The sequence below is a fragment of the Gnatocerus cornutus genome, chromosome 5 (assembly GCF_029298725.1).
Source record: "Gnatocerus cornutus isolate USDA-ARS CGAHR chromosome 5, icGnaCorn1.1, whole genome shotgun sequence".
Taxonomy (NCBI): domain Eukaryota; kingdom Metazoa; phylum Arthropoda; class Insecta; order Coleoptera; family Tenebrionidae; genus Gnatocerus; species Gnatocerus cornutus.
The window spans coordinates 9,518,384-9,531,892 of NC_142237.1; the positions used below are offsets into that span (position 1 = coordinate 9,518,384).

The 13,509-nt window shown below is 36.3% G+C and overlaps 1 protein-coding gene across 1 annotated transcript; it reads left to right on the forward strand.

The window, feature by feature from the left end:
• Positions 1–2,061: 2,061 nt before the first annotated feature.
• Positions 2,062–8,985, forward strand: LOC148174241 (cilia- and flagella-associated protein 47-like). The gene is given in 11 exon segments (XM_088035413.1): positions 2,062–2,301; positions 2,348–2,505; positions 2,556–2,745; positions 2,798–3,085; positions 3,238–3,341; positions 3,390–3,496; positions 3,565–4,107; positions 4,157–4,461; positions 4,506–6,871; positions 6,946–8,582; positions 8,629–8,985. Coding segments are annotated over 11 exon segments (6,273 nt in total). The 3' UTR covers positions 8,964–8,985.
• The last annotated feature ends 4,524 nt before the right edge of the window (positions 8,986–13,509 follow it).

Below are 13,509 nucleotides of genomic sequence, written 5' to 3' on the forward strand. Positions count from 1 at the left end.
TCGCTTTCAAAAAGTATTGTCAATCGTTTTTTGCGCGAATTTATATACAAAGAGTTGAGGGGTCAACTCTATGTTTAACCAAAATGAGTTTTTGATGCAACTTTGATAACAGGTTAATTAACTGAAACCAGTTTATGATAATTGTCATGCTATCATACATAGAAAGTGTTAACGTCATGATAATGGTCGCACATTACTTCACAATGCTTCTAAAAATGTGAACATAGTTATGTTGGAGGTAAATTAAACAGAAAATATTGCTGAGCACTTCTGATCTACAGTTATAAGTAAGATGCAAAAAAATAAACTGCGGTTATTTTCTCTTTAATAGTGGAAAAAGTAAGCGTTTTTTAAACAGATTTTAGTTCAAAAAGTAGCCATTTAAAGACCAGAATTTCATTGATTTTGACATTTGATGACAGATCGTAGACAAAACGTTGTAGGATATACGTTTAACTAGTCTCTTCATGTCCACTCATGCAATAAAGTTTGACTTTTTAAACTTCTGTCTTAAATAAGTAGGAGTATTATTTTATGAATAAACATCGTGCAATACAAAAATTATTTCAAATTTTGTCCAAGAAGTTATCACTAAAATTATGTGCGAGCGTTCTGGGACACCTCTATATGTGTACCTGTATCATGTATTCTGTATTCTGTATTATGATGTATTATGTATGTTGAAAGACATTACTTATTGTGTGTTTATGGTTTCAACTATTTGAATATTCTACATCAGTAACCTTCCAACAAATATGTTTATGTTATGAGTTATGATTATTAATGACAATTTAAGTAATTACTGATGAGTTGAAATAAACCGTAATAATTCTTTTTACTAAACTGGCCAGTCAAACAAGTAGAAATAATGTTCTAAATTTATATTAGGTGTTGCATTGAACACCTCTAGTTAAAAACCTTATCAGTGTTGAGTACGTTGTTATGTGATAAGTTTTATGTGCATTGGCGACAAAATTGCTGTAAAACAAATGAAATATGTAGTTAAAGCCACATTGTTAAAAACATTATTATTACACCAAAAGTTTATGGAAAGAAACATTTATTTTTGAATAATGATAGTATCTTGATAAGTACGTTCTTTTAGTCTTTTAATTGTCTTTGTGAATATGTGAAACCGCAGAACAAAGAGCAGTAAACGTAGCGGGAATTCATGCGGTCGTCCTTAATGCGTTTCGTTCGAAATTTTAAAACACAACATTCGTCCCTTCGTCCCTCCCTTCTCCACCGTCATTAATCATGCCAACTCCCGCCTCCACCTCTGGGATTCCCTCTGCGCGTGATTGATTGTAAAGTCACGGTGGCAAACTGATGATCCACCGCCTTGTTCCTCCATCATAACTCCCTCGAGAGTAGCAGACAAAAAAGAAAGCGTCTACAAAGAATAATCTTTCGTATTTCGCATCCGTGAAGAATTAATAAGGACGTTACTGAGACTGTGAAAATTAAGCTGAAACAACAGGACCAAGGCGTAGCGTGAGAACGGCATGTAACATGAGGACTAAGCGGTTGGCGATGTCCTGGGGGACTCCAACTCTCGGCGCTCTAATACAATTAGCTCGGCTATATGCTGTGCGTCAGGACTGTCCTTTATGTTGGATGTAGCTTTGTGGCTCCTCCGGGTGCAATGTTAGACGTAAACGAGAGACGACAACGTTCGGTTTGATACTTTACACAGGGGGATTACGAGTGCTGCGATTAAACACAGAAAAGGACGTTGATTTGGGTGGCTAATTGTGGGTGAAGACGACGAGGAGAGCGAAGGATTACGGAGAAGACGTCTTGACGCAGGAGGATTGTTTATTATGACGACTTGACAGCTGAGTGTCTTCCAGCATGGCAGCTGAGCTTAAATAATTAGTCTTTTCGAACTTCAGTCCTGCTGTCGTTTAAGTTTACAATAATTCCTTTCAAAGGAGTCTTCCCTGTTTTCTATATTTCTTCACAAAAACGCTTTACTTTTGATGTCACGGTGACGTTAAACTTGATAGATGTCCGAATTCTGTTCTTCATTTCACTCCATATTTTTTTTCACTATTTGTAATGAGTCGTACTAATTTCCATTCATCTTCATCTTTAATCGCCAAGCACAGCTCCAACTCCACTAGAACAAAAAAGTCGCAAATGGAAGCAAATAGTATAGTGATAAATGATGTCAGAATTACTCCTTCTCAAATGATTTTCAACGATGCTTACGATGGGAAACATTTTAAACAGAAATTGACTATACACAACTGTGGTTCCCGTTCCGTCTTCGTCAGGCTTTTGGATGCAAATTCCGCGGTATTTTTTTCTTGTAATAAAGTCGAATATTTAAACCACATTTTAGACCTTCAAATATAAATCATTTCCCAGTGGACTACATCTTTCTCCTGGAATGAAATTTATTCGATATGTGAAGTATGCTTTTAGTCGAGTGTTCGAAGTCCTGGAAGGATTTACCAGTATCTGGATTAACGAAACCGAAGTGAAATATGATTTTTTGGTGTAAATATGTCTTTTTGATATCACATCCTGAAAGTTTATCCAATTTTTAGACTGTTATCGGCATCGATTGTCTCCGTTGATCCTCCAGTTGTAGATTTTGGCCAAATTGATGCCGTGAGCCACGCAATTAGTCGCATTTTTTACATTAAAAACACCGGTAAAAAAGGATGCCTCTTCGCCATTGACTTAGGTGTGAACCCGCTAGAGATTTCCGTGGATCCCCCAAAAGGAATTCTTCCCGTTGGTGGCAATGCCAACCTCATTACGTTAAACGTTATGTAACCACTTTCAGGCGAAAAGTGCAGTGCCGGTGAAGGTAGAAATCGTCGGCACAACCGAAGGCGAGTTCACCGAGGAATTGTGGATAAAAACCAAACCGCCACAAAGAGTGATTATAACCGGAGTGTTCATTTCACCAAAGCTTCTTGTCCGGAAATTCATCCACAGCTTAGACTTCACGCTCGTCGATTTTCCTCCAACTTACTGCGGATCGACGTCGACTCAAACTCTCTTAGTGAGGAATTTTAGTTCTTCACATTCAATGTTCTGCATCAGGGCCGAGATCAAGGGTACTACTATGGTAAGTCACGTGGCTGAAGGCAGGTGCGAGCTGACTCCAAGCAAGAACCAATCAAAACTAACTGTTTTTTATGTAGTAATTACGTAGTCGTTACATTTACCGCGATTAATATTTATGAATGGCAATTATAATGATTGGTTTGGTATTTCCAGACTTTAGATGAAGCAAGGAAAATTGATTCTAATTTCAGTAACTTTATTATCAATCCTATTGACGGCCGCATTGCAGCTCTCAAAGGAGTTGTCATTGAGATTACGTGAGTGCCCACTCAAAAAATTCACCTACTAAGACTGTAATTTTCAAGTTTTTCGCCGATGTTGACCGGTGTCCAACTCTACGCTGCCTGCTTCTTAAAAGTCATTAGAATGAAGTATAGAGATACCGATTCAAGTGAAATTACAGGTTCTAATTGTTTTAATTCGACAAAATGACGAAACGTTTTACTTTAGAGGTCTTACACACAACGAAATTAAGATCAGATTCAGAAACTTCAACTCACATGCCTTCTACTAGCAATTTCACTATTTGGGATCGCTGGACGTCAAGTGCTGCGAGTCTCCTCAACGACGACAAAGACTTTCCTGGAGATCACAACATTAGCTCTGAGTACTCCATAGGAGTCTGCTTGCACGGAGTGAAAACAGTAGCAGCCATCACATTAAGACCCACACAGTTGGTTTTAAAAGATCTGACGTTGGAGCAAGTATACAATCGTGAACTTTTGGTAACGAACGAATCATTCGATCTTCCTATAAGAGTGAAATATAACAAAGTTGCTTCAATTGATATACACCCGCAATGCTTTGATATTGATTGCGGTGGAAGCTTGGAAGTACTTGTGACAATACGAGCTTCGAAACTTGATCTGGAAGGAAAACAAATCACTTTTGATTTACTGGCACAAAGCTCGGATGTTCATACAAAAAATAGCGAATTTCGAAAAGTCGGAAACATGAAAATGGATATAATTTATGAAACTACCATAGTAGTAAAGAAGCCTCGACTAAATCAATGTGTTGTTTGTACGGATGTGGTACCAAAGTAGGTATATTTACGTTTTGGTACTTTGAGAAAATGTTTTTCTTAGATTATCACAAGATTTTCCATATCGGCTAGATTCAACAGAGTTGATGAAGAAGGTGCAGGAGAACAACTACTATCTTCAATACATTCGTAGCTTGAAAAAGAAACCAGCGGATTATGGTGGTATGGAAGACTACGATGTCATCAGAGACGAGATGTCGAAAAAAAAAGATTTGTGTTTTAACCTTAAGGCTCGTCTTAGAAAAGACCAACAAATTACTGCACTGATACCATTACCTCCAAGTCTTTTATATAATATTAAAATAACTCCAGAAGCGATCCGACTACAGAAGGTTAGTGGTAAAGGTAACATCCAAACCTGCAGAATCGTTTTCAGGTGACTGCTTTCACCACCATCAGCGACTTTCTAGAAATCGAAAATTTGAACGACTTTAAGATTTCCGTTTTTTTAAAAGCGTCAAAAACTAGTTTAGTCTTCGAAAACAATTCCCGATACATGATTGGCAAAAAGGAGAAAAAGAGGATTTATTTTTCTTTCAGTACCAGTCAGACCGGGCGGTACTACATCAACATCAGTATCTTAATCAACATGTCGACGCTGTACGAAGTGACTGCAGTGGCGAATGTAGTCCCCAAAACCCTAAAACTTGATATGAAAAAAATCGAATTCGGTGAAAATGATGGTCAATATAAGTTCTTCAGATTAATAAACGCGCTCAATTCGTTTGCGAGTTTCGATTGGGAAGTACCGGAAAGTTGCTTCAGGATATATCCGGTGGAAGGTGGAATCAAAGCTGAGAGTTCCATGATGTTATGTGTTATGTATAATTTGGACTCTTCGCAACAAAATAATGTTGAATGTGTCTTAACGTCTGAAAGCGGGGAAAAAAGAACTCTTGCGTTGATGGTAAAAAAAAGACGACATTTGGTGGTTTTTGATAGTTATTGCGTTGACTTTGGGATGGTTCCTTTGAATACACCGGTTAGAAAAAAGATAACTCTGCAGAATTTAAAAAACTTTCAAGTGTTGTTTTCTGTGTTGAATGGGAGTTATATTCCCGGAATTACTGTTGAACCAGAAGAAGGGATTTTGAGGGGGTTAGACAGTCAGGTGTTTATTATTAACATACATCTGAAAGCGATATTAGAATTTAATATCCAGCTCCTTTTTAATATCGACAATGAAGAAGAGATTAGTATTGGTCTTCAAGGAACTGTTGATTACCCGCAGTTCAGCTTCAAACCCGACACCTTACAATTTCGAATGATTTCACCAAATTCTTTTGATATTTTGGCTTTTAAAGTTACCAACGTGTCACAGTGTGAAGCTCGCGTCACCTTCCCAACTGAAGATCTCCAAGAATTCACCATCACGGAATCGGAAGAGGAAAGTTATCAACATTTATCAAACATGATGCTTGAGCCTAACCAAACCAAAATACTTTATCTTCATTTCCACCCTAATTATGTCAGTACTTATTCTCTGTATCTTCCGTATATTATCAACGATATAATGGGTCCAGTGTACCTGAATAGCAATCAAACCAGTTTTTCCAATTATTTCTTCAAAGAGTTTTGTCCGCAGTACGAAAAGATTGAAGGCGTTGTTGTTAAAAAAACTCCCCAAATCTTATCAACGATTAGAATTAATTGTCGAGCAATCTCTAAATCTCTCGAATTCTCGAATCTAGTTCTCAACATGTGTTACTACGGACCGGATCACCCAAGCAATCAAACCACTCGTGATTTTGAAATTACCAATACCAGCCAAGATGTCGTCGACATTTGTATAAGAACAGACGATCTTCAGTTTCCTTTTTCGTTGGATCCTAAAGACGACGCACAAATCGAATTTTACGAAGTTTCGTACAAAATAACTCTGGAAGCCGGAGAAAAGGTTACGTTCGAAGCAACATTTTCCCCCGAAGAGGTGGGAGAGTACGCCATTAAACTCCCGATTTTCTTAAGACACTACTTCGACGACAAAATCTTCAATTTTCTGAACCTGAAGGGAGTTTATGGCGTTCCAACGATGGTTCCTTCGATCAACTGTCTCTACTTCGAACCATTACCACTCGGCACAACTAATGAAGCGAGTTTTGAATTGCACATGCAGCACCATTTTGATGTTTGCGACTTGTTCGTCGAGGGTGATCCTCCTGGACTTCTTGTCGATTTTGACAAAGTTTCCAGTAACAAAGTTGATACAACTTATCGTGTTGTTATATGTTACGAATGCTCAGAAACTCAATGTTATGATTGCGAAGTTAGCTTCCAATGCAGTTGCAATTCTGTCTGTTCAGTTCACATAGTTGCAGTGGCAGAAACTTGTCTATTGACGACTCACGTTTTTTGCAATAGCATGATCCATGGCATCTTTAGTGAGAAGAAGAAGTCCAAAAATGTTGAACTGTTTGGAGATGCCCCCACGTACGGTCATTTGTTAATAAATAAAAATACCACGTGTTTCCCTCTGTTTCCATCTGATGACGATGACTCTTGGTATGGGAAGTACATGAGAAACGTTCTAACATCCGTGGAGAACTGGATTTTCAGCCAATGCTTCTTTTTGAAGAATTATTACCGCATACCCGAAGGATTTTCTGATTTTTCCAAAGTTAAAGAACCGGCGAAGAAAATGGTGTTTGGTGGTTTGAAAAAACCTAAATTGGTGGACCTGCCTTTGCTGGAGTTGATAACTAACATCGTCGGGGCGCATGTTCGAACCAAACTAGCCCCCAGGTACGTACTTTTCTAAGAAAATTGGTACAGAAAAAGTTTTGCGGACGAGTTTGACAATAACAACTTTATTTTAGTTACCCCACAGAGCAAGACGACATGGCGTGGTTGCGCTACACTTGTATGGCAAATTGCAACGTCCTCTCGTACCTCCGTAACTTGCCTGTCTATTTACCCCACGTCAAGTCTAAATTTCTCCTCAACTACGACCAGTACCTCAAGTACGAAAAAATAAAACAACACAACCAAAATCCAATAGAAGAATCAATTTTTTACCGCCGCTCCAAACAGTGCTGGCTTGACTTAATTCTGCAGATCATCAAAGTGTTCTTTTTATACCGTTCTGTCCCCGCGTTGATTTATACAACAGAAAAACCTGAAAGTCTTCGAAAGCAGAGACAACGTTACTCCCTCACTGAAATCACCCGCTCGCAAGAAGACATAAATTACGAGAAAATAGTGGATGTGAACGTGTTTGGTCCGCACGAAAAAGAATTGATACATTGGTTAAAAAGTTGTTATGATCAAGAAAAGTTGAAATTGTGGCCTTCTTCGCTACCCGCACTAAAAGACTGGATCTTCATTGATGAGGACCTGAAAGACAGTGTGGTTTTGGGTGCTGTTACTGCTCATTACTGTCCATACGTTGCCTCAGAAATACGACAAATGTGCAGTTCGCCGTTTAGTTCGGAGGAATTTTTTCATAACAGGTGTATTTTGGTGAAGATATGGCAATCACTAGGATTCAGTTATGTTATATCACCTCTGGAGCTCGAGCACATGGGTTTGGTGGAAATAATTCTTTTGCTCGTTTATTTGTACGAGGTTCTGCCTCACCATTTACCTAAAGAAGAAGTGGTAATTAAAGCTCCGTTGACGCAATCGAACTATACAGTTCTTCATTTGGAGAACTTGGGCGACTATCACATTTATTATAAAACAATATTCTTCAACAATCATAATGATTTGTTTCGAGTGGCGAAAGAGACCTTACATGTTGAACCCAGAGGGGGGAAGACTGTCAAAGTTTTTTATCATGCCAAAACTGTTCAAACTGCAGTAACCACGTTGTTGTTTTCTGGTGAAACCCCTGGTAATAAATACGGTAAAACTGTGGTTGTAAAACTAATGGGCGTCGCCGACGTGTCGTACTCCAACATGACCATCCCTCTAACTGTCGATTTGTATAAAATCTGCAACGTTGTTCTTCACGTAGAATCACCTTTTAAAGTCAAGACTGACTATTCTCTATCCTTCAGTTACGAACAAGCTAGCAGAAAAAGCCACCAAATGTTTCCATGGGAAGAAATCAGACGACTGAGAATGCCAAAAGAGTTCTTCCTCCAAGACGAAAAGTATCAATTCGACGAAGGAGGTCTATGTTCTATTAATTTAACGTTTTGTTGTCAATATCAAGGACCTAGAGACATGTGGTTTTATTTTACGAATCCTGAAGTTGGAGACTGGGGAATTCAAGTCACTGTTACCGGTCGCATTACTCAGGCTTGTTCTGAAACCATTGAGGTTCCTTTACCGGAACACTACAATCAGTTGGTTTGCAGATGCAAACACAAATTTTCTCTCACAACAAACTGTCCGGTGATCTTGTACGTTCAGATACCAAAACAGAACAATTTGTTATGGAAAGCTCGTAAAGCAATGGTCCTCCACAACGTCGAAGGAGAAGAGTTCAATTTTTGGTCGAAACGGATCTGTATGCAATGTTATTAGTTTCTTCTTTTATTTAGTGGTTTTTTTAGACACTCCGACTGGAACTCGAATCTTGAAGCTACTCTTCAACTCCGAGACACATCCGATGAGAAAAGTCATCGAAGATTCGATGGAATATGAAGTGCGATTAGAAAAACCAAAAGCTTTTGTGACTCTCGGAAAAGTTCTGATTGATGATATTATTTCCGATGGGTTTTACACACTTCCCATTCATCCTGTTCAAGATTTGGCCAAACTGAAGAAATGTAACATGAAGTTCGTTGCGGTGGACGATTCAGAAACAAGATTTTATAAATTACTTTTCGTTCGAAGTAACTTAGAAAGTCAAAGTGTGATTGAAGATGTGGGACAAACAGGTGTCTAAATTTTTGTGATAACTACTTGAAATAGATGGGATTTTTATTACTATTAAAAATTGTGCTAAATTCAAAGTTAGAATCTTCCCCAGCAACTTTAGCATAATTAGCAGTTCGACAAAAACCGTACAAACACAATTAGAATTTAACTTTGAAGCGAACCAGGAAACAAAAACCACAGCCTTGCTTAAGAAACTACCGACTTCATTGTTATTGTCAAGGCGATACGATTGTTTTTCTGTTTTTCCCCTGTTCTCTTTATCTTTTTTTCTTTATTAATTGTTATTTGTTCATCTATCTAGCCCCATGTAATATGTTTTTATTGTCGCATAATACAGAGCGTCAAGTATCCGAGGGTTCGTAATTCAATTGAAGCGTCGTTCCCCTCAAAAGAGTCGAGATGTTTGGATAAACGAATTAGCAAACAGAGCAGCAACCCGCAGACGCACGCCTCAACAACCCATTTCAATATTTAATAATTAAAAATTACGACGCCCAAGGCGGCGTGCATCTGCTTCACCTCTTGTGTATTTCTAGTTTGTTCGCGGAATTTCAATTAGTGCGAAAAAAGAAAATAATAGAATCAGTGAGTTGGTAGCACTGTTTGTTTTTTCTCAGCGCCGCATTGACAGTTCGATGACGTCATAATTGACCAATAAAACTTAAAGATGTCATATTATCCTTGTGACAGTTGTATCATGTCAATTTAATAGAAACAGGCTTACCAACCTATCTCAGATTCTAAAATCTCTCTCCTATTGATTTACTTCTATGAAATAAGTAGAGTAGTGCCCAAACTCAAAATTAAATTAAAAATATTGGAACGATAGGCACGTTTCGCAAAGCTATTATGTTGAATACCATTAGAGTTATGTGACAGGTGGGTGAAATGGAAATAATTTATTACTAATTGGTCGCTGCCCAATCGAGATAACAGACTTCTTTCCAAAATCTGCGGTACGGAACTGTGTTACATAAACATATTATGGTGGTGAACATCACGCGACACTTGAAAGATGTTGGAATTTAATTTCCAACTTTTCACTTTCGAGTGGAAGATCTCATAATGTTTGGGAAAAGAAAGTTCATTTCTCCGGTCAAAATTCACTTATCGAAGGTAAACTCTGAGGGCAATTACTGTTATTTAACATGTGTGGAGACTATAATCATCTCAAAGGAACAATCTCTTGACGAGACAATTAGCATTAGTGAAAGTTCTTCATTCTACACAAACAGACAACAATTAAAATAAATCGACTAATTATCTCAGGAAATTTTTCAGATTTCCGTTGTTGTTTTCACATTAATAAATTCAACTGTTCCAATATCAAGGCCAGTTGCAACAATTCATTGAAGTTTTAATTACCATCTTATGCAATCGCACGAGTAAAAACGCGGTCACACTTAACGAGCCAGCAGGAACTGATTATTCGATAAACAATAAATAAATCAAGCAGCGGGACGTCTTAAACGCCCCCGGGAGCGTGAACCACCCCCTGTTGTTCCGTCATAACACCCCTTCGATCGTAAATACTAATTTATTTTTTTGCAGTTGGTACATGATGACAATCGGAAAAATTCGAATTATGAATAACATATCGATTGTTTTTTTCGGTCTGTGCTTGGGGATTTTTCATAGCATGTCGATGTTGGCGTGTTGCTATGGAAACGCCGCACCATTGCTGCCAACCACACCCAGAAATATTAAACACCATCAAGTTACTCCGTGCTTTTGTGAGGACGGTCGTTCTAGCTTTTATCGGAAAACATTTTTCAGGATGTTTTCAAGGGACGATTTGTTCCTTTTCGCGCTAGGGGTTTACTTTATGCTTTTGATGATATGTCGAGGAGGGAATCGATTGGAGGATGGTGCGCCGGAAAATGCGCGTTTTTCAGGTTTCTGAGGAGTTTTAATGGGGGTGGAAAGGGATACAACTTCAATGGTTTCTTTAAGATTCACTTTCAATGTATGATCGAGAGAGATTTTCATATTTGTTAATCTTTTTGTTCAAAATTTTTATGGTCCATTGTATTATGTACCTAATTTTTCCTTTTATGATACATTTTTGGGGCCATAATGGGACGTTTTATAGCCTAGGCCATTATAATAAATTTAATGCTAACATCAATGCAAAGTTTTTTTTTATTAAATTCATACGTAAACAGACTCTTATCTATAATGGCTTCAAATTAAGTCCTGATTATACAAATAGCTTTAGGTGGATTTATGCAGAAGTGGATGTTTCGAATTAGGCATCCAACTGAGAAACATAAACGTGCTTATTTCGTCAAATTAACACCCAAAGAGCTTCAGATTGAGCACATAATTTATATGTATGTTTGTATGGAGAATTTTAATGGAAATTATGATAAGTAGGTACTTTATGAAATATTAATATCATTTTTTTTGAGCATTTTATTTTTAAGTCACGTAAAAATATCACTTACAAAAAAAATTCATTGTAATATTAGTGGTCGAATATAAATATAGAAAGCACTTAATGAAATCAAACATAATAAAGGCTTTTTCAGACTTCTCTCATTTTAACGACCATACGCTCAATATTAACATTTAGATAAATATAATTTATTTTAATAAATTTTAACAAAACAAAAAATTTAACTCAACTTGATTTCATCAAATCAAATCAAATCAAATCAAATCAAATCAATGAATCTACAATAAAGATTGTGTAAAATATACAAGCCGACCCAAAATTTTCCGGTCTAATTTTTTTTTATTTATAAACCAATTTTAATATATTTTAAACCCAAAATAACTGAATAGGTAAAAATTAATTTGGTATTGCCGACAACAGTGCTTTTACAAAAACCTTAATTTTATTTGTCTTAATTTAAATGTCAATTATTTAAAATTAATCTTATCTTATAAAACGACAATAATAACAGACGTTCGCTAAAAATCAACCGACAAGCAGGTCTCGTTTTCCAGGAAAAAAAGCAAAAACTAAACTAACATTTCCAAAAGCTACTAAATCATCTCCGGCTAGGAAAGCAAAGACAATTTTGAACATCTCTGACATTTGTTTCAGTCTGTCGTTTTTGACAATTCTGTTTATAATTAATTCCAACCTAACGACGCCTATTTCGCCTCTATTATGATTTGTAATTTCGATCTTTTAGAAATCATTGCTATGCATTGATATAAAAACTGTTTGAATGTGTATAAATTCTAACTTGTCAAAAGGCGGAAAAAGCACAAAATATCATTTTAAAAATATGAGGCTCTTAGATAGATTTTCGAAAAGTGTACCTTACACCGTTTTATCTACTATTGCTCTCCACTTATTTAAAATTTATAAAGAAAATAAGTAAAGTTATTCGTCATCAAATGTCAAAATAAATAAAATTAAAAGTATAAGTGAAAAGTTCGCTAAACGTTTTACAAAATTGTAGATAATAATTATTAATTTTTACAATAATTTATTAATAGAGTCAGTGGAAAATAAATTAGGAACACAAAATTTGTGGAATTTACCGAAATTTGTTGAACACTTTCACAATAATTTTTTATTATTATGTGGCAGTGGGAATCTGAGAATGATACGTACTTATAATGAGATTTATGCTGAACAGCGAGCGTTTCTTCAGATCTTTTTGCAGTGTTGTACGCAAAAAAAAACCTAATACAGAATAATGTTTGAACATTATAAATGTTGTGAACTTTGAAAATTGAGTTATTATAGTTCCTTTTATTTTTCTTTGGTTCGTAGACGCGTTCAAATTTATACAACCAACTATTTTGCCACAATAATTGTTAAATTGTTTACGCCAAGTAGTAAAAAAATTGTTTGTTTTCTCAAAAAACTTAGATTTGTTATTATTGTGCTTTTATCTCGTTTCACATCATCCATTCCGATAAGACAACTTTAATCCAAAAATTGTTCAACGCTCTATTAAACAAACATTAAATAAAAAAAATATAAACCTAATCAGACAGGCACTTGAAGCAGCAACGTCCAATTCCGTTTGCACGCGCCGAAAACGGAGGAGTTTTGTAAGAATATTTGTCTCAACTTGAACTTGTCTCAAATTGAAGTTAACAGTCAATAATTTATATTAATTCTGTTAAAGTGAGAGAACTAGACTAAACAAACTACTTGAAATTAATATCAACGATATTATCTCACCTGCTCAAATATTTTCATTCTCAAAAATAAGTACAAACTAAAACTCTATTAATAGAATTAGTCATTGCCAAAATATCTAATCATTTTAATTGTAAACGATGTCCTTTAATGCCATGGACGTTCAATGGGGTTGGAAACATGCACATACAAAAGCAATAGATTTAGGTCGAAATTATGAAAATTAGTTGACAAAAAGTAAAACTCGTCTTTTTTCGTAGCCGCTCTCCGACATTATTTGCTGAAGTTATTACCTTTCCTCTCATATTTCCCATTAAAAACTATCCTCGTTTTAATGTGTACAGTATGAAATCGTCAAAATGGACAAAAAATAACCTGTGAAAATTCATTTTTTGCAAGTCCCTTCCCTCTTGTTTGTGTATAGGCATATTTCATCTCCTTTATC